The sequence below is a fragment of the Sarcophilus harrisii genome, chromosome 1 (assembly GCF_902635505.1).
Source record: "Sarcophilus harrisii chromosome 1, mSarHar1.11, whole genome shotgun sequence".
Taxonomy (NCBI): Eukaryota; Metazoa; Chordata; class Mammalia; order Dasyuromorphia; family Dasyuridae; genus Sarcophilus; species Sarcophilus harrisii.
In genome coordinates, this window is record NC_045426.1 from 160,355,674 (window position 1) to 160,377,393 (window position 21,720).

Sequence of the window (21,720 nt, forward strand, 5' to 3'; positions counted from 1 at the left end):
TTTGTGTTTGCAACATAACTACTATGCAAATATTTTGCATGACTAAACATGTGGTCTATACCTAATTTCTTTCCATCTCAGAGATGGGGAGAGAACTTGGAACCCAATATTTTAAAAAATGGATGTTATATTTTTTGCAAATTGAAAAAAAAAAACTTTTTATTAAAAAAGGGCCATAACTCTAAGTTTTACCGATGTTTTCTTTCATTGTAAGAAAATAGCATTCATCATAGCATTCCTTGTGTCCTTCCTCCTCCCCTTGCCACAAAGCCATCCCATGTGACAAATACTATTTTAAAAGCAGAAAATAAAAATCAACCTTGTATCATAATTTAAACCATTCTCTAATTTTTGAGGATCCCTTTGAGTTCTTTGCTATTACAGAAAGTTTTTATATCTTTGTACGTGGGCTCTTTCTTTTGGAAAATGTATTTTGGAAGGTACTGATTGAAATTCACGCATGAGGGGGAGGCAAAAGGCAAAACAAATAAATCTTAAGATAGATTTCCCTAAGTGCCGGCTGGAAGCACCAAAGGCATCAATCATCTGGACCAAAGGAATCTAAAGGAGGAGAAGTGGGCGGGGCTAAGGGACCCTGTCTTCGGAATGGGCGGGGCGTCGTCACGCCTAGTAACGTCACAGAAAGACCTCGGGTTCAGGCGCGGGCGCCGCCGACTCTTAAAGTTTGTCGGCCTGCCCCGGAAACATTACATCCCCCTGGGTCGCCATGGGCAGCAAGATGGCGGCGGCCACCCGGGTCGTGCAGGTAAAACAGTCAGGGGTTACTTTTCTTGGCCCCCAGCTGGGACTGGGTAGATTCTGGTCAGTGGCCACCTCCTCCGGTGGGGAAAGGACCGGGTGGCGGCTCTGGGACTGTTTGGAAAGGGGTGAGGAAGCCTTGCTGGTGGAGTGTGTGGAGGTGGGCGTTGGACTCTGCCCGGTTGCCCTTGCGGTGGGACGGGGCATGAGCCGGCGAGCGGCCTCTGTGAGGCCGTGGCGAGCGAAGGGCTAATGGGTCCCGGACTGATACGGCGCCCCTCCTCGGCCGGGGCTCCTCTGGCTCCCACCGGTCCCTCTCGGTGTGGGAGCTTTGCCCCCGGGTGTTTTCGGGGGGAGGTGGGGCTCCGCCATTCCAATTCTTTCGCGGCCAATCACAATGCAGGTGATGTTCCATTACAGCCAATAGGGAGGAAGGAGGGGCGGGAAAGAAACTAGGGCCGGTCCGGGAGGACACTTGGTGCGTGCAGTCAAGGACTCGGGCAATTCCTCTAGTGAGTGACCTGGAGGGACCCCTACCATCACGCTCGCACTAGAACTGAATGTCATTCAGGAAACGTTAAGCATCTAGTATAGCCGGGCGCTCGCTAAACTCTGAGGCAAAGGACAGCCCCTGCTTTCGAGGAGCTGGAAATTTGGTAATGGAAACATGCAAACCACTAAATGAAATCCCAGACGTGGCTCTAGATAGCCTTAAAGGGAAGAGATGAACGAAAGACTGATGACTTAAGACTTCATCTGCTGTGCTAGAGGCAGCTAGCTGGAGCTAGAGCTAAAAAAAAATCACGTGTATATCCCCAACCCCTATCCTTACTAGCCGTATGATCCTGGGCAAAGTCCTCATCTGTAAAATGGAGAATATACTGCATTGAGCTGGTGTGATATTTCAGTATTGACTAGTCAGCATAGCTTTGCTATGTACTGAAGAGAATCCAAAGGTGATGTAAGACCTTTGTTCCCGACCTCAAGGCAGCTTGATAATACCTATAAGAGAAGGAAAATGCTCGATTTTAGGAGGACTTGGCGTAGAATCCTCTTAAACCCCTATTTTATTAGAATATTGATTATGCATTTTGCCCCTTAGTCTCATCTTTAGTGCATAGGTATACTTGCTTTATCTTCCCATAGTAGTTGTGAGGAAAGTGAATTATAAACCAATAAGTTCCTATGTGTTTGTAACATTTAACTGTCTTTTGGTTTCTCTTCCACTTTGCTGATCTTCAGTTCTCTCCTACCCCCTCCACCCCCCACTATAAATATCTAAAAGCTCTCTTTTTAGATCACTTATTTTCCTATTTACACTTTCTGTATGATCTCATTCCTTCTGGGTTCAATTATGTTACCTATTGAATTAGTCCTAGTAGAGATAATTTTTAGGGTAGCTAGGTTATGCACTGCAGTTTCTTGAATCTACCCCTTCAGTCTACTCATACTGTCAACTATTGTATAGTTCAGTTGTCTCTGCTCTTTCACCCAGGTTATTAGCAATCAATTCTTCAATTGATCTTCTTGAGTTTCTCTAATTCAGCCTCCACAGTTACCAAATTTATTCCTAAAACATAAATTCGACCATGATTCTTGGTCCCTATATTATTTCCTCATGGATAAAATGCATACTTTTATATTTGGCATTTAAATCCTTTCACAATCTGGTTCCTGTATCTTTATAGACTTATGCATTATTGCTCTTCACACTTGCTATGTTCTTGCCAAAAAAGTATAGCCTAGTTGCTATTCTTAACACAGGACTTTTGATCTCCATTTTATTTTCTCTTTTTTCGGGGGAGGAGCAAATTATTTTGTTAACAAGCCCTTTATTAAAAAGGATGGTTATTTGGCCAACTCTTTTAGACCAAATACATACCTCATTATTAGGGGTTTCTTGGAACTTATGCGTGAAAGGAAAAATGGACAAATGCATGATTGAGAAATCAAAGGGGACAATCCCCTTTGATAAGTAGGCCTTACAGGTAAAAGAAGAAAACTGAAAAAAAGTAGATGTCTCCCTCCCTCTAGAAACGTCTGATGCAGTCCTGTGGCTTTACTGTGGTCTGTTCTTCTGGAGAAGAACACTTCTCAGGTCACTTGTAGAAGTTTCCTACAAAATTGATTTCAAACTAACAATTTACTTTGCCAATAAACAGGTAAGATAATGAAAGTTAGCTCAAAGCTCAAATCTTATATCTTTCTTCCTATTTGGAATCTTTTATTGGACCAGGAAATTGACAATCTAAATAACCTATGGTCTTTACTTTAATGACATTGCACAGGCTGTCCCCAGGCCTGGAATGCCCTCCTCCATTCTGCCTTTTAAAAACTAGCTTCATTTAGAGTGGAGTATAAGTACTACCTTCTTTGAGCTATCTTCCCTAGTTCCCTGTTTTCTCCTTGAAAATAACAGTGAGTTTCTTGAAAAACAGGGATTTTGTTATTTATTGGCTTTGTATTTCTAGCACCTTATACTGTACCTGGTTTATATCAAGCAATTAATAAATCCTGTCTGATGAATTGATAATATTCAGATAGTTTATGATCTAAAACATGCATTCAGATATAATTCTGAGTAGACTATGAGAAGTACATAAAGGAGGAAAAAAGTATTATGAGCAATTGGAGAAGGGTACAAGGAAAAGGTAAGTAGTATTTGAGCTGAACCTTCAAAGATGATTGAAATTTCAGCTGGCTAAGTTAAACAGAAGGAAGGACTTTTATGGAAGAAGGAATAAGAGTTCTCCCAGTGGATTTAGTATTTTTCTTGTGTGTGTGTGTGTGTGTGTGTGTGTGTGTGTGTGTGTGTGTGTGTCCATGTCCCAAATAAGCTGCTATCTTTGTGATTAACCAATCCCAACATGTATATGACTCCAAGGCTTTTATTCAACATTGCTGACAAGTAAACCCTTCACTTTCAAGGCTTCACACACAATAGAAAGAGTACTGGATTTGGAGTCAGAGGACCCAAGTAGAAATTGGTTTTACTATTTTTTGTTACTCAATTGTTTCAGTGTCCTTCTTCATGACCCCATTTGTGGTTTTCTTAATAGAGATACTTGTAATCTTCTTCTCTCAAATATAATGTTCTCTGGGAGCAGGTTTCTTGGGGGCTTCTGGAGAAAGCCTTCATTTCAGTTCAAAGTAATAATCATCCCAAATGCAGCCAGTAGTTAAAGTCCAGATCCTTTATTGTTTCCTTCAAAATAGCCCAGTTAGTTTTCTTAGAGGCCTATCTCTATCCTTGGTTCCGAGACCTCTTGCTGCTAGTCCTTTGCCTCTCCAGCTTCAGCCTCCAGCCAGCATAAAGATGGAAGATGGAATGAATCTGATTCCGCCTCTGAGAGTGGGCTTGTGGGCTTCTGTTTCTGGCCCTGAGAGCTTCTTGCTTTATATGCTGTGCACTGAGTATACTCCAAATATTACATCACTAGGAAGCCATTATTTGTTGTAGGATTAAATCAATGCTAAATTAGTTTTAACCATTTTCTCAATTCCACTTAGGACCTTGTTTTAAGTTCTGGCCCATAACATCTCCTTGTAGAATCAGATCAATCATACTGATGCTAAATTAGATAATTATTGTCTCTCTCAATTCCACTGTCTTAGTACCTTGTAAGAATCATAACAGATACTGCTGTGGTTTGCCATTTCCTTTTCTAGGTCACTTGACAGATGAGGAAACTAAGGCAGACAGGGTTACGTGACTTGCTCAGGACTACATAAATATCTGAGGGCAGATTTGAATTTATGAAGATGAGTCTGATGTCAGGCCTGACTCTCTGTGCACTATTGTTATATGGGAGCCACCTTCCAGTGGCTGCTGGAGGTCTCAGACCTGTAGAATGGATCTCTACATGTGAGAGGATGATACAAGGAGACTGAGAAGCAATTGCGTTCTCTGACCTCTCTCCTCTTCCCTCTGCCTCCAATTTATTTCATTCCCAATCCACAAGGAACATCTGTTTATTTTACTTATAAAGGCTGCTTTGCAGCTCCTTCAAGTGTTATGATTTCCAACTGTGGAGGCTCTCAGAGAATTGACCTGCCCCTTCACTTAGACATGGTCCTTAGCACACTGTGGCACCACCTAGTAAAGATTCCTTTACTATACTACCCACCTGTATGACTTTGCAATCACTTAATCTCTTTGGGCTTCAACTTTCTCATCTGCAAAATGAGGTTGAATTAAGATAGCTTTTGAAGTTTCTACTAGCTCTAAATCTATGATATGGGATCCTATAACTATTAGGAAGCTTCTTAGTTTTTTTTAACATCAAGTTAAAATCTACTATTACGAAACTTTCATTTATTGCCCCATTTATTTCATTTATTCTTTTAACTGAGGTGGAGAACAAATCTAATCTTTTTAACACAGTAGACCATTAAATATTTGAAGATAAGTATCATGGCATTTTTTTTATAAATAGTATTTTATAAGATTTTGAGTTCCAAATTTTTTCTCCCTCTCCAAGATGGCAAGTAATCTGATAATAGGTTATGTCTGTGGAATCCTGTTTTCCACATTAATTATGTTGTGGAAGAAGAAACAGAAAAGGGAAAAGTCACATACAAAAAAGTGAAATACTTTGGTCTTCATTCAGACTTCATAGTTCTTTCTCTAAATGTGGATTATATTTTCTTTCATGATTCTTTTGAAATTTTCTTAGATCATTGCTGAGAAGAGCTAAATCAGTCATAGTGGATTGTCACACAAGGTTGTTAATTCCCTTGTTCCCACTTCACTTAGCATTAGGTCATATTTTTCCAGGTTTTTCTGAAATCTGCCTGCTTTCTTATAGCACAATAGTATACCATTACATTATATAGAACTTGTTCAGCCATTGAAAGGATGTTGGGCATCCCTTCATTGTCTAATTCTTTGCCATCACAAAAAGAGCTACTGTAAATATTTTTGTACATGTCGTCATTTCCATATATATATGTATCATGACTTTTCTTGGCTAAATCTAACCATTTATTTTAATTGAATTCCATTGGGTATGATTACTGGTATGTATTACTACTACAAGTTGTCAATATCCTTCTTCAAATGTGTTCAAAATACATTTTAGCTGTTGTAGGAACTAGGGAAGAGTAGGACAGGACTATAATTTCCCTCATTATAGAAACACTACCAGCTTTAATGTCACTAATGCTACTGAATTATTTTGGGTTTTTGTTTTTACATTCTGAATTTAAAATATAAAATTAGCATTTCCATATGTATAGTAGAAAGCTCAAACTGAATCTCATATGTAGAGCTTTTTTTTAAAAATATATATAATAAATTAGACAAGTAATTTTCAAAACTTTTTCTTGTTCTAATTCTTTTCTGCTCTATACATTTTTTCCTCAATGATGTTCTTTTTTTCTGAGATCATTCTGGAAACTAATGCTTTTTTGACTGCCAGGTCACACTGTTAATCCATTTTGAGCTTGCAGTTTGAATCACAAAAACGGTTTGTTCATCTCTTCCATCCTTTACTTGTGACTTTTACTTTTAACTCCAAAATAGAACTGTATTTTTCAGGCAAACAAATGATACAAGGAATGAGCATTGGGCCTGGTGTTAAGAGATTAGTCCTTGCGGGACCCAGGGCAAGTCACTTAACCCTGCTTGCCTTAGTTTTTTCATATGCAAAATGACAAACTACTCCAGTATCCAAGAACCCCCTCCCCTCATAGGGTCATGAAGAGTCAGACAGTAATGAAATGACTGCAAAACGACCATGAAATTCACATTAGACTATTTTTTTTAGCCTCTTAAAATCTTTTTGGATCCTGAATCTCTCATCTAACTTGTTTTAGTTCTCTCTGAATTTTATGTCATTTGACATAAACAAACATAGCAAAACATGCCTACTTTGATCCAAGTCATTGAAAAAATATTTAATAGCACGAGGCCAAGGATATGGGGCACTGAGTGCCCTGCTGCACTCCTTTGGCATGATTGGCATTAAGTAGTGCTGTATATTGGGAAATGTTCCAGGTTTAAAATCAGGACATAATTTCCTATTATATTCTACCCCTCTTCTCTGGTATATCCTGAGCCTCATTTTCCTTAGCTATAAAATGAATGATTGAGCTAAATAAACTCAGGTCTCAAAATCTAAATGCATGACCTTTAAAGCTCATAAATCTTCTCTGTGAAATGTTAAAAAAAACTTTGGCAGGAACTGTAATTCACTAGCCCTATAATTTCAAGACTTATCTATTCCTCCTTCCTTCCCTTTTTAAAGGACATTAGCTCTTTTTCAGGCCTTTAGCACTACTACCATAATTTTTCTTTAAAAAGTTTTATTGATTTCTCAGTAAAACCCCTCAATAAAACTCTCTTGCTGCAAGAAGTTAAGCAAACAAACCAATGTGTTGATTATTTATTATCTGATTAACGTAATCTTTATTCTCTCTATAATCTATCAAATTTATACAAAGAGTGGGGAGGAAAGACATAACTGGTAAACAGGTTTTTTTTTTAAGAGTCAAAATTGGTTAATGCATTGATCCAAGTCTTGCTATTTTTCATGTTCCTTTATATTGTGATTATTTTTACTTCAGCCTTTTTCAGTTCATTTAATTCTTCTAAACTTTGAATTCATATTTTTCAGTTTATTATATTTGCATCACAATCTGTTCAGCATTTTCTAATCAGTGTATATCTAGTTTGCTTCAATTTATTATTAGTACTATTATAAATATTTTTAATATACAGGCGGATCTTTCCTTGTAGCTTGCTTTGTAAATGGGTGTGAACAATTGAGTCACTCTGACTTAATTTAAAATTGTTTTCTAGAACACACCAATTCATAGCCCCATCATCAGTATAGTGGTGTTTTTTCAGCTGTCCTTCCAAAATTAATTATTTTCATCTATTTATTAAACAATTAATTTGTTCTAAACAGTACCTTAGGTACTGGGAATACCTCTCTCAAGAAACTTAAGAAGACTCATGGTTCCCCAAAGACTTGACAGCAGAAGAAAAGCTCTTGTTCTAACAAGCCTTTGAGTGGGGATCCAATTTTGGACTGATTATTTGTTTCCTGAGGACCAGCTTTATTGAGTTCCAAAGGGGGCTAATCACAAGGAAATTAGCCAGCAAGTGATTTTATTATAGGGTTTGGGGTGGGATGTGTATGACCACAATAAAGAGGTGGGGGGGGGGAAAGTACTGAGTTGGTAGAAAGTACTTCTACCGATGAAGTATGCTTCATTAGCCTAAGCTAATGAAACTGTAGCTAAATATAGTATAATTAGATGTTTAAGGTTATTTGATTAGTGACCATTTCTTTGCTTTTCCCCTTCTCTTCCTCCTCAATTTTTCCTTAACTGATTACTTTTGGAATTTTCTTAAATACTTAAAAAAAGTAAAGAAAATCTCATTTTAAAGATTATGTGAGTGAATAGGCTGGGAGGGATAAAAAGAAGTTAGTGTTATTTGAATGTTTTTCCATTGATGATTGAGATACACATACACACATACATAAAATTAGAGATTTGTTGTTCCTTTGAATCTTAGAAATAATGGATTTCTAGTGATGGTCTAGGTCATCAAACAGGTGATAGCAATATTTCCAAGTGGGCCCAACTAGATTAAAATGTTATTGGGAAATGTTTAACAAAAATTAATAATACAATAGAAAATAGATAACATTACCTTTTTTTTCTTTCAGATTTTGAAACATCTTTTTTTGGTTTAACTTTTTTTTTTTTTAAACATTTGTTGAGTTCCAAATTTCTTCTACCCCTCCCCCATCTACAGAGGAGGCAAGCAATGTATCAGTTATATATGTGAAATCATGTAAAACAAGTTTCCATTTTAGCCATGTTGGGGCCCTCCCCCCCCAAAAAAAAGTGAAAAAAGTATGTTCAATCTATATTCAGAATTTTATTAGTTCTTTCTTTGGAAGAAGATAACATTTTTCATCATGAGCCCTTTGGAATTATCTTAGATCATTATATTAATCAAAGTAGCAAAGTTTTTCCTACTTAATCATCATATAATACTCCTATTTCTATATACAGTGTTCTCTTGATTCTTTATAGTTCACTTTGTATCAGGTCTCTTCCTAGGATTTTCTGAAAGTGTCCCCCCCTCCCTTTCTCATTTTTAATAATAATATTCCATTATATTCTCATACCATAGTTTGTTCAGCCATTCCCAATTGATGGCATCCCCTCAGTTTCTAATTCTTTGCCATCACAAAAAGAACTGTATAAATATCTTTGTACAAATATATATCTTTTCAGAAATCTCTTTGGGATACTGACCTAGGAAGTGGTATTTCTGAGTCAAAGGGTTTGCAAAGTTTTATGGCCCTTTGGGCATAGTACCAAATTGTTCTCCAAAATGTTTGGATCAGAATATTGCATTTTAAAACTTAAATTAATCATAGTCTGCAAGAATCTTTTTGTATCGATAAGTTGTCCCTTTTCTATTTTGAGTTTTATACCACCGGTATACATTGAATGTAGCAATGCCTCCAGGACACTAAATTCTTACTCACCTGCTAGATGTAAGCCAGAATCATATTCCACATTAATTCTTTAATGTACTCTCTTCTAAAAAGTCATGAGATGATTATGTTGCCCTTTTGTTATATGTATTCTTTTAGCTCTTCTTTCTTCATGCTATAAGAATTCATATGGGTTTTCTCATGTTTATCATATTTATCATTCCTTAAGAAACTGTAACATTCCATTATATTCATAGAAATTTGTTCTGCCATCCTCTAGAATGGATAACTTTCTATTTTGTTTTAGAATTTAATAGACAACATTCACATAGCACTTGCTGTGTGCTAACCACTTTACAATTCTTATGTAAAATTATATAAGTAATTCTAAGGAGATAAGTACTGTCATAGTCCCCATTTTATAAATGAGAGAAAAACTAAGGCAAACAAGTTAAGTGACTTACCCAGAATCACACAACTAATAAACATCTGATGCCATATTTTAATTTAGATCGTCCTGATGCCAGGCTCTATACTCTATTGCTCCCCTTACCCAGCCTAATAATTCCAAATTGATTTCCTAAATAGTTTGGTCAACCATTTAGAGTTCTACCAACAGTGTATGGATATATCTGCCTTCTCACAATCCTTCAATATTGGATCTTTTAACTTTTATCATCTTTGCCAATTTGATGAGTGATTCCTCAGTTGTTTTAATTTGCATTTCTTAGGAATTTAGGGAATTTTTTGCTCATGATAATAGGTTCTGTTTTTTTCTTTTGAAAACTTTCTTATCCTTAGACCACTAATTAATCAAGTGGGAAATGACTGCAGTATATGCTTATTGATGTCAACTGAAGAAGAAAAAAGAAAACATGTTATCATGAAGTGATAATGTGCAGTCCAGTAGGTAGAAGGATCTCCTGTAGATGATGAGGCATTGCTTTAAAAAAAAAAAAAAAAGGTATGTCAGTGAAACAGATTAGATAAGGAGGACTTGGAAGTAAAGGAACATGGTGGCCCAATGTTTGTTACAACCAAAAACACAAATTCCATCCTGTTATGGGACAAGACCTTCTTGGCAGCTTGCCAGTTATTTGACAGATAAACATCTTACATACCAAAAGAATCTCTAAATGGATTTAGTGATCTAGTCAATGAAAATAGGAGAAACTATAAACCTAAAAAAAAATTCCTTGCTTCTAATAAAACATAAAATTTTCTCTGACATCTCTAGAGGAATTAATTCAAATCTAAGATAGCCATCATTCCCCTGTAGATTTTTTACTGGCTTAAAGGATATGAAGAAAGTTTTCAAAAGAAAAAATGGAAGCTATCAACAACCATTAGAGGGAAAAATACTCCCAAACAGGGGACAACAGTAAGAGAATGCAAATGAAAACTGAGGAATCAGCCATCAGACAAAGATGATAAAAAGAGTCAGTGTCAGAGGTTTAAAGGAAGACAGGCATCCAAAGTAGTTGAATGGACAAACAATTCAGGAAATCAATTTGGGATCATGTAGGAGATATTAAACTTTTCATGCTCTTTGATCCATTGAACCCACTGCTGGATTTATAGCCCAAGGATGTCAGTGGCAGTTTGATATGCTCCAAATATTCATGATAACATTTTTCATAGTAGTAGAAAAACAAAGTAGGTACTTTTTTTTTTTTTTTTAGGTGATGGCTGAACAAACTTCTGTGAATGTAATCAGACAAGAATGTGAATGTTATTGGTCCACAAGAAATTATTAATATGAGAAATATGAGAAAAACCTGTATGAACTGGTACAGAATGAAGAATCAACCAGAACAACACTACAATGTGATTATAATAATGTAATCAGAAACTATTAGCAACATAATTATTTCAAATGCAGTAAACTAATATTGGTTTTAGATAGGTGTAACATTTCTTTTCAATAAATTATGAACTACTGGTGAAGGATGCTGCAAATTTGCTTATTGGAAGGTTTTCTTAAACCATTTCTGTTGCTATTGGGGAAGGTATTGATGGGGTGTAGTAATAACCTTAGGTCCCTTAGCCTTGGGAGTGCTGTAGTTTGACAAATATTGCTGGCTGCCAATTAATAGTCTATTGGTCAGTGATAACAAAGTTTCTGAGACAATAATGAAGAGCATATCAGACCACTCAAATCTACCTGTAAACTGTAAAATTAACATATTGATGACATGAAGTACCTGGTCTCTCTTTTTCCTATAAATTTATCTTAATGATTTTAGTATTTTTGTAAATGCTCATTGTTAAAACGTTTTTTTAAAAAAATTTGTCATTAGAATGTTATTGCCACGTCTAAGATTTCACACCCCACCTTTTATTTTAAAACTGAGTTATATGCTGTTGTGCCCAAAGGAAATAATGTTCTCTAAAGATGATTTTTCTAAATCTTTTAGCACTTTTTTTTTGGGGGGGGGTATATTTTTCTTTTGTGCTAAAAACTTAAGTATAGACTGGTGGGGAGGGGTGGGAGAAGCATCAGACTAGAATTCTCTTTACCAACTAGTTTAATGAATCTGGACACACACCCTCCTTTCCCTTCCCATTTTTCTCTTGAAAAAGTATTTGCATATAAATAATAGAATACAATTTAACAAAGATGAAATAATATGAAAATGCTTTTTTAAAGTACAAAATATTACATAAGTACACATTTATAGAGGTATGATATATCCTTCCTGAAATAACTGAAATGTTGATATTTACTTAGTATTTTTTCAGTTAAGAAAATGAGCATGGAAATGGAAATGGTTTTGCAAAGGAAATACATCCATGCCATTCTATTAGTTTTGTTTTAGGAGTTTGGGGAGGGTGGGAATCATTTATAATTTTTTAATCAAAGTATACTTTGTAATGACCATTCTGAGTTTACAAATGATCTTAATTCTCTTATTTTATTTATTTTTTTAGGTAGTCAAGCCACATAGTCCATTAATAAGGTTTCCTGACAGAAAAGGCTACCCCAAACTGAATGGTAAGTATCAGATATATATGATAAATTGCATTCTTTCTTATCATAGATTGTTATGTCTTCATAAATCAGGGAGGCTTTTTTATTTTTTATTTTTTCAAGCTAGCCATGTTAGTGGATGTTAGTGGAATAGAGTGAGTTTGATTTAACTATTATTAATCAGCTACTCTATGCTAGGGAAATTTAGGACCAATTTTTCTATTTATCTTTTTCTTCTAGTTTATAATTCTTTAATGTTAAAACTGATGATAAGCCACATAAAGTATGGGGAGGTGGCATAGAGGCAATGATGACATAGTAGAATGTTTCTTCCTTTTCATTGATATTGAACTTATGTCAGAAATACAGGGGATGGGAGAAGGAACATAAAATATAATTTACTTCTAGGTAAAGTTCTTTTTTTTCTCGTGGATCTAATATTTCATTACCATTTTCCCTTTCCTTTTCTCTCTTTCTTCTAGATGCTTCCCCTAACTTTATCCCTCATTTTTTTCTTTAGATCTCTAGACTGTGGAAAGAAATCTTGGCAATAACTATCTTTAAATGAAAAAAGGCCTTGGGAGGTTTCTCTGCCCTTTTTACCTTTTCCTCTTCCTCTTGTTTTCTCTACCATCTCCTTTATTTCCAGTTAAAAACCCTTCATTCAAGCAGTATTCCTATTTGTTAAGGATGTATGATGGGTGATTTTTGACTAATATAGTATGACAAATTATGCAACAAAAGTTGATCCCTAACAACAACTGTTATTTTTTTTGCAAATTATTTTATAAGAAAGTAATTAATGGATCTGTTAACTATGCTAACAAAAAACTTTTCAGCTGAGAGAACTCCCCTCTGAAAACATTGTAGTTAATAAATCTGAGAGTTCTCTGCTTGATATAGTAGAGATTAAATGGCTTGTTAAGAGTTACAGTAGCTAGCAATCAAACAAGCACTTACTTAGGCATATCCTATGTCTACAATGTGCTTAGACACTGAGGATACAAAAGCAAAACAGATGAAACAGTTCCTATTCTTAAGTATTTTATGACCTATCCTGTGAAATGACATGTACACACATAAGTAAATGAATAGTATATACAAATCAAATACAATGTAATTTTTTTATTATACAAGAATGAGTAAGTCTGTCTGGAAAGGAAAGTTATATAGAAAGTTATATAGAAGTTATATACAAAGGAAGTTATATGTTATAAGGCAGGCTAATTCCAGATTGGGAAGGGTTTTGAGTGCCAAATAGAGGTCTTTTGTGTTTTATCTGAAATAGGAGCAAGACACTGGGACCCTTTGAGTAGGGGACTAATATGTTCAAAATGTACCATAGGACTTTCACTTGGTAATTAAATAGAAGATAAATTAAAAAGGAAAGAAACTTGAAGCAGCAAGACCATTTAAGAAATTTTGCAGTAGTTCAGTCAGTCAGAAAGCATATATTAATCACCTGCTGCTTTTGCACCCTGCTAAGTTCTGAGGATTCAAAGAAAGAATACAGTGGGAGAGATAAGGCGAGGCTGAATTTGAATAGTAGCCATGTGAATGGAGACATATGTAGATTTGAGACACATTGATATAGAGATGACAAGGTCTGCTTGTGAGAGATGAGGATGAAAAATTGAGGATGATCCTGAGGTTAAAACTAGAACAATGGGTGGCACTGTCAACAGAAATGAAAAACTGGGGACAATTTGGGAGAAAATATTTGAAGTATGGGGCTATCCAAAGGGAAATATCCAATAGGAAGTTGATGATCTATGATGCCGGATGTTGTAATGATAGCAGCCAATATATATATAGTACTTACTGTGCTAAATGTTTTACAGTTATTATTTCATTTGATCCTCAAAGCAACTATTTGTTCCCATTTTACAGATGAAGGGGGACAAATAGAGGTTATATGACTTGCTCAGAGTCACAGGTTAGTAAATGTCTGAGATTGCATTTAAACTCATGTCTTCTTGACTCCAAGCCCAATGTGCTAAGATTTTGGAGTTGTCTGAATAGAAATTACTATGATCCTATGAGAACAGAGGTCACTTAGAGAGATGAGGACTCAGGACAGCTTTGGTTATGCCCACAATTTTGGAGCAGCACAAGAATGGTTGAGTAAATGAGACTGAGAAGCTGTTGTATTATAAAAGAAGTGTTTCAAGAACACCCAAGGAAGAGAAAACTTTACAGTTTTCTTGAAACTGTTCAGTGCTGCCCAGAGATCACAAAGGATGAGATCAACTGTTTTGTGTATAATATGTTACTATATTAGTCACAAATAAACATTATCACACACCTTTTTAATATATGTTGGAATATTGCTTGAATGAATTGCATCTTAGTTCTGAAGCATGATTTGAGCCAAGATCTTTCTTGATTTCAAGCCTAGCGCTCTATTTGCTATATTTTGCTGCTTTAATTGAATTAGACTGTGACACTGTTTTAGTTTAAAAACACAATTGTAATGAAATAATCTTGCCTGGTTATCCAGAGAGCAGTTGACATGCAGTTATTGTTGAGCAAAACAATGGAAAAAAGCCCTACAGCCTCCCAATTTCCTGATTCCATTCCCCTGTTCCTTGAGGATCCTAAGTGGTAGGAATCTAGAAAAGGCAGCAATGCTGAAACTGTAGAGCCTCCCAGTTAGCAAGGTCTTGGCCAACACTGAGTAAGGGAAGGAGATTCCATGAGGCAGCAGGGTGGAAAGGGGTTTTGAGGTAGAGGCAAGGCAGCACAATTTATTTTCTCAAACCTTAATATATTATTCATGTTGCTTCTGTGCAACATTAGTGTCTACAACTGCAATGTAGTTGCAAGAATGGATTAATTTATGTAGTACAAGAAATACTATAAAATTCTTAGATAATTTCTCTGATTTTAAAATTCTTCATTTCAGTACCCGAATCTTTTACATCATCTGTGCTTCCATCTCACTCTTCTACAATGTCACAACATTCTTTGGGTGGTAAATCATCAGGTTTGCCAATGAATCGTGGTCCACCAGATTCTGCTGAAATAGTAAAAACATTACCTCAGAAATATAGGAGGAAATTCATGTCTCCAGAAGAGATGGAATTTATTCAAGTATGTGTTTTCATTTGTTACCTCATAAAAGTATGATAGTATTTTTTGAAACATTATATAATCTTTTTTTTTTTTTTCTCTTGCAGCGTGGAGGTCCAGAGTAATCACTGACAAGCATATTATGATTGTCAGACAAGAGAGTGGTTATCTTCACAATAAAGGCCTTCAAAAATGACATGTTAAACTGTATATGAAACCAATTTAATATAAGATGCTGTATAAAATGAAGAGTTACAAATTTAGATAGACATTTATATTTCCTAATTTGTTTAAATCAGCTTGTCTATAAATTAAGCTGAAGGTTTGAGTTATTTCTTAAAAGTATAGGATTTTTTGTAATTTAGATAGCATATTAACTTTTGATTTTCAATTATTTCTAATATTTAATGTTGCTCAGGTTTAATTTCCGGTGACCTTAATTTCCCATAATTTTTCATTGTAAGAAATGGAAAGTACTAGTTAGGTAGAATCATTGTTTTAGGAGAAGATACCAGAAGTCTTGAGATCAGATGAGAATCGGTGTTATGCTATTCTGAAGGATAAAATTGAGATAGGATAGGTCACTGTTGGTGAGATTGGGATAATAATGAAAAATGATGATGAATAATGAATGATAAAATAATCACAGTTATCAAACTTCTGTTTGTCAAAAACCGTGAAATGACAAACAAAAAATGAAGTGGAAGTAGGGGGGATATGTTTTAAAAGGTTTTTTGTGTGTGTTTTAAGAAAAGAGAAAGTTCCTGCCCTTTTGAGTTTATGTTTTGATTATGTATTGTGAGCACAAATCAAATTAAATATTTATTTTCCCACTTGTCCTTGTCAGATATTGGTTAGTGTCTAAAAGTATTGATATAACATTTCTAATATAACAAAGTTTTATATTTGGTAACAATAAGGATTTTTTCCACAAAGGTTAAAGTATGACAAATATCTTATTGTTGGGGATCTTGGCTCATAAAACTAAATTCCATTCCGATAGTCTATCTTTGGTAAACCAAAATGATAAAGCTGTTTTGTATTGGTAAACGTTTTGAAGTATTGATTTCCATATAATTTGTGAGCAATGAATAGTATATCACTGCTGAGAGCAATTTAGTTTTGGTCAGCTAGGTGGCTTAGTGCCAAGACTGGAGTCAGGAAGACTCTTCCTTTTAAGTCTCAAATCTGGCCTCAGATACTCACTATCTGTGTGACTCTGAAGAAGACATTTAACAGTTTACCTCAGTTTCCTCATTTGTAAAATGAGCTGGAGATAAAAAGGACAAACCACTCTATATCTCTGCCAAGAAAAACACTAAATGCAGTTATAAAGAGCTGGGCACAATTGAAGACATCTGAACATATTTGGAGTTTACTTGATAACTTAAAAAACAGTTCAATACTCTTTTCTATATACTTTTGTTATACTGTGGAAAACTGGCTTTCAGAGTAAGCTTCTACCTTTTGATCATCTATTTTTGTGTAAAATATATTGAGGAAAAGGATAAAGAATCACTTTTTACTATTCTGTATTCGACTGAGTTGAAATAAAGCTATGGAACAGCAGTAGAAACTATATAGTCACTGTCCAACTTACAAGGCAAAAGTCTCAAGTCCAGATGGCTACCCTCTCTTCAAGGGTACAAAAACTTGTTCAGATAATGAAGTTGTGAAAAGCAGGAATACAAACTGAACATAGGGACAGGTCTGAAGAGGACTTATCTGCCTGTTAGGTGAAAGTTGTCTTGAAATTCCTTTTGGTTAATAGGCATCCTCTTTTCAAAATAGGGGTTTCTTTGATGTTTAAGTCACTCATATAATGTGAATCAGCCAGCATGCTTGCTTTTTAACATGTAATACTAACAAAATGGGTCTTTTTAAAAGAGGTGGATGATTTGGAGCATGAAGTGCTTTGGGGGCATAGGACAGGCTTGGGTTTGTGTTACAGTGAAAGCCTTAGAGCCACAGTATGAGTGAGGTGAGTGCCTCATTAGAGAAGTACAAAAAGCAGGATGCCAAGTTGCCATTTCAAGCATTGTCTATTTGGAACTTTTCTAAGGGAAGTAAATTACCTCATTTCATATTGCTTCATGCTCTTTTTAAAATGCCTGTTAGTCTTATGGACTGGTGAAGTCAACATTTGGGGTGCTCTCTATTTGGGCAAATCACAGACTCTGCATATCTCTATTTGTAAAATAGAATGGTATCGGTTGGGTCTACTTAATGAGAGTGATGATGTAACATGATGGTGTAACAATTACCACGACTACCACCTTGGATCCAGAGTTAAGATAATAAAGCACAAGTTCCTGCTCCAACACTTAATAGCTTCTATAACCATGGGGCAAATCAATCAGTTCCTTCAAATTTCTATATCTGTATTTCTTACCTCACAAAGCTGTGGGGAAAGTTCTGTAAATCTTAAAAGCATTGGATCAATGTGTTAGAATATTGTTGTAAATATTGAGCTGTTTGTAAATATATTTATAAACTATAAGAAACTATATAAATGTAAATTGGTTTTATGACTACTGTCCAGTACTCCTGTAGATAGATCTGATGCCATTAACTTGGTTATTTTTTTCCTATTAATGCCATTGTAATTCATGAATGGCTGTTTATGCAACTCCTGTCCATATCCCCCATAAATCTGGGGACACACATTTTGGGGACCTTCCTGTAGATTTATTGATATTGCAAGGACACTGAAGGGAATACTCAGTTGTCCATTAGTTATCTTTGCTTTCCACCGACTTTGTGACTAGCCCATTTATTTTTTCAAATGGGCATATATTTCTCTGATGCTCTCTTTTATGCTGTTGTGGCATTCTTCACAATATGCTGCATTAATATGTATTAAATAGTATAATGTGCTCTTTAAGCCCACCCTGTTATCTTCATTTTCCCCTTCCTAATCCCCAGCTTCCTCAGTTGTTCAATGATTGTAATGTTTTATGAGTTGAGCCATATAAGATCACTGGAAGAACATTGGTTTCTAAAACATGAGTCTTTTGCTTCAGGAAGAATACTGAATTTATTAAAGTCACTGCACATTTTCCCAAAGGCAGTCAAGTTTTCCAGTTTGTTTCTAGATTTATCACAGTATATAGCACCATTGGCGTAGGGCTGTGGTACACTTTTCAAATAGACACATTTTTCTTATGACCCTTCCCCTCTTAAGTATTTAATATTTGTTGGTAAATGGCTTCCAGCCCAGGAAGGAAAAAAAGGGGGCGGAAATCACCTGTACATATAATGGCTGTCTTTCCTTCACTTCTTGTTTTTAAGATATTTTGAGTTCCTAGACCATATGTGAAGTTATGCAAAACATTTCCATAAAAGTCATGTTGTCAAAGAAAACAGATGGCCCACAGATTGAAGTATGCTTCAATCTGTATTCAGCCAAAATCAGTTCCTTCTCTGGGGATAGACAAGATTGTTCCTAAGTCCTTCAGAGTATTCATATATCACTGTACTACTGAGAATAGCAGTCATTTACAACCAATCATCCCAGAATATTGTCATTACTTTGTACACAGTACATTTCACTTTACTTGTTCATAGAGGTTTTTCTGAGAGCATCCTGCATATCATTTCCCATATTCCATCAATCACATACCACAACTTATTCATCCATTCCCTAATTCTATTTTATGGAGGAAACAGGACTGGAGGAGGTAAGTGCAATACTGGCTTATTGTATAGCTAGGTTAGAGACAGAATTTGAACTCCAGTCTTGATTTCCAATATATCACTCTTCCCCACTACATCATGCAGTCTTACAAGACTTCTAAGTCTTGTTTAAAAACAAACTTTCTTGAAATCCCAAGTAAGGACACTAAGCTGCCTCCCACCAGCTGTTACTTTAACCCTGCTTAGAACATGGTGAAAACACACAGTAGCTATCCTGCAGTTTCCAAACTATGTTTCATTTTTAGAAATGATTGGTACACATAATAAATTCAAATACAAGTTATGCCAGTGTATCTATTGGTTATGTATATAGAGTATTCTCTACCAAAACCACGCCTAGGTCTTATCAACATTAATTCCTCTCCACTCCTTGCCTTTCTCTAATAAGAATGGAGGAGGATGCAATGCCTTTACCAAGAGTGGGCTTAGTAGATGGAATGCTGGACTTGATTAGCTTTTTTTCATTCTTTTGAATATGGCCAATTAAACTTGAGTTTTTTGTTCACTGGAATTTTTTTCCATTTCATCAAATGTATTTTTTAAGGATTTGTTTTCTTCAGACAATTTTTGTTTCCTTTTTCAAACTATCCAGTGAAACTCATTTCCTTTCCCATTTTCTTCTCAAGATCCTTTTTGAATTCCTTCAAGAGAGTCTTTTGGAGAGCTGGGAGATCAATTCATATCCCCCTTTGAGGAGACAGTTTGCCTTTGGTGTCCTTGGGTTCTGAGGTCTATCCTTTCCTGTCTCTATAATAGCTATGGTCAGAGCTCTTTGCTTTTTTGCTCTCTTTTAAAGGTTGAGGTCTGTTCCTAAGGCACAGGGGAGGTTTTCCAGAGCTTCTTTTAGAAGATGACAGTTGCTTTATATTGCCCTGGGGCTGGTGTTGCTTCACCTACCCAGAATAGGTGGCCTGGCCAAGATCATCCTGTTATGCTGGGGTTAAGGGGCTCACTATATGCCTTTTGTAGTTGCAGTGGAGGTCTCACAGCTAGTCTGCTGATCCACTGGCTTCTGAACCAGGACAGAAATCAGTGTTGCAGTATTTTGGCCAAAGGGTGACTTCTCTGCCCTGGGTTATATCCTCTCCTTCCCCACCTGCCCAATTGAGACAAACCTTTCCTGAAGTCCTTCCAAGGTATCTGCTGGAAATTTGTTATACTCCCAATATTTGTGGGTTCTTCACTCCAAAATTGACTCAGAGGCTTGATTTGGTTTCTGAGGGAAGCTAGGAAGAGCTCAAGCAAAGTCCTGTCTACTCCACCATCTTGGCTCTGCCCCCTTGATGCTGGACTTAAAATCACTAAGACTTGAATTCAAATCTTATCTTAATACTATTGTTGTATGGCCCTGAGCAAATCACTACCTTTCTGAGCTATTCCATCTATGAAATGGATGTAACGTTGCTTTAGTACATCACTTTGTGAATTTCTCCAATATCCTCATTCTCAATAATTTGCTTTACTACCTTCCTCATTTTCTATTTAGGGAAACAATCTTCAATTTTCACCTCATCCTATTCTCCTTGTCCTAGCCACTCAAGCCCATTTTTGCTCCTTATTCCCTCCATGCCATTCTTCCTAGTTTCTGCCCTTACTAAATCGCCTATTCTAATGGTTGTTGCCCCCCACCCCACTTTGTGCTTCCTCATTAATTCAACTTTCTTCCCTCCACCCCTCCACTACTTTTTAACGGTTCTACTACATGCACCCCCCACAGTTCTAAGTTCACCATTCCCAGGGTGAAACCTAATGAAACAAGCTTTGTTTTAAAAGTTCGCTATATATATATATATATATATATATATATATATATATATATATATATTTCTATCACCTTAAGTAATAGGATTCTAGATTTAGGATAAGGAACTGTAAAGATCAGTCAACTAGCAAAACCCTTAAACCCCCTCTTTACTCATAAAGAACTGAGGTTCAGTCAAATCACTTCCTCAAAATCCCACTGGGCAGCATTCAGACATGTCTCTTCAAATTCAGGACTCTATTCCTTTTTTTCTCTTCCCTCACATGCCTAGTTTTTTGTTTTGTTTTGTTTTTGTTTGTTTTCTGTTTGTTTTTTCGGGACTCGAGACGTCAAGGGTGTGGATTCTGAATTTGATATCTGGCCCTAGGCAACTCCGGAGTCTCATTTTCGCCGCATGTAAACTAGGAATAATGATACTCGCCCTGCTTATCTCTTGTGAGGAAACTACTCCGTAAACCTTAAAACTTTTTTTTTTAAACCCGAGTTATTGATAAGGACAGTTTTCGGCTCAACCAACGTCTCCCTTTACAATTTCGGGGAATGAGACCTGGAAAGACGCTCGGTCCAAACAGCCTCGGATCAAACCGTGGCGTCCCTTGTTACCATGACAATAGGAATGAATACCCCGAGACTTTATGAAAACGACTCCTCCGTGCCAGGCCCGAGGGGAGCAAGGGTTTCAAGGCCAAGGAAGATTTGAAACTCACTATGGGACCCTGGAGCCTTCCGCTACTCCTACCCGTTTTCTGCAGAAAATGTCCAATTCTCTCGAGCCCAGAATAAAATGACAGGAGCCCGCCATACAGACTGCCTTAGGCAAGCTCTTCTTCTATGTTCATTTTCGGTGATGGGCGGGGCGGCAAAGCTGAGTCACTAGAGAAGCCACAGCGGTTGCTAGGGCCGGGGGAGGCGGGGATTCGCTAGATATACACCCGGAAGTAGTCTCTTTGTCACTTCCTGGCGGGGGCGGGAGTTGCTGACGCCCAATGAAATGACGG

General features: G+C 36.4%; 1 protein-coding gene and 1 long non-coding RNA gene across 3 annotated transcripts; one reads left to right on the top strand and one right to left on the bottom strand.

Moving 5' to 3' along the window:
- Positions 1–620: 620 nt before the first annotated feature.
- Positions 621–16,643, top strand: MRPS36 (mitochondrial ribosomal protein S36). 2 transcript variants are annotated; one of them, XM_023495791.2, is made up of 5 exons: positions 666–766; positions 10,904–11,048; positions 12,153–12,216; positions 15,098–15,285; positions 15,372–16,643. In XM_023495791.2, the coding sequence occupies exons 2-5, from the start codon at positions 10,980–10,982 to the stop codon at positions 15,387–15,389; spliced, it is 339 nt and encodes a 112-aa protein (XP_023351559.1). In that variant the 5' UTR covers positions 666–766; positions 10,904–10,979; the 3' UTR covers positions 15,390–16,643. The 2 variants fall into 2 exon arrangements, with proteins under 2 accessions (XP_003759462.1, XP_023351559.1); XM_003759414.3 differs by lacking the exon at positions 10,904–11,048 and having other exon boundaries at positions 621–766.
- Positions 15,120–21,651, bottom strand: LOC116423285. The gene is made up of 2 exons (XR_004233837.1): positions 21,462–21,651; positions 15,120–15,211 (listed from the first exon to the last, which is right to left on the bottom strand). It is a non-coding gene; the product is annotated as an uncharacterized LOC116423285 (long non-coding RNA).
- Positions 21,652–21,720: the final 69 nt, after the last annotated feature.

Bases quoted from the DNA above. Each gene is read 5' to 3' on its own strand.
- MRPS36 (XM_023495791.2), top strand. From the start codon at position 10,980: ATGAGAAATATGAGAAAAACCTGTATGAACTGGTACAGAATGAAGAAT. The intron at 11,049-12,152 runs GTGATTATAATA...TTATTTTTTTAG, and splicing joins AACCAGAACAACACTACAAT to GTAGTCAAGCCACATAGTCC. The intron at 12,217-15,097 runs GTAAGTATCAGA...TCTTCATTTCAG, and splicing joins AGGCTACCCCAAACTGAATG to TACCCGAATCTTTTACATCA.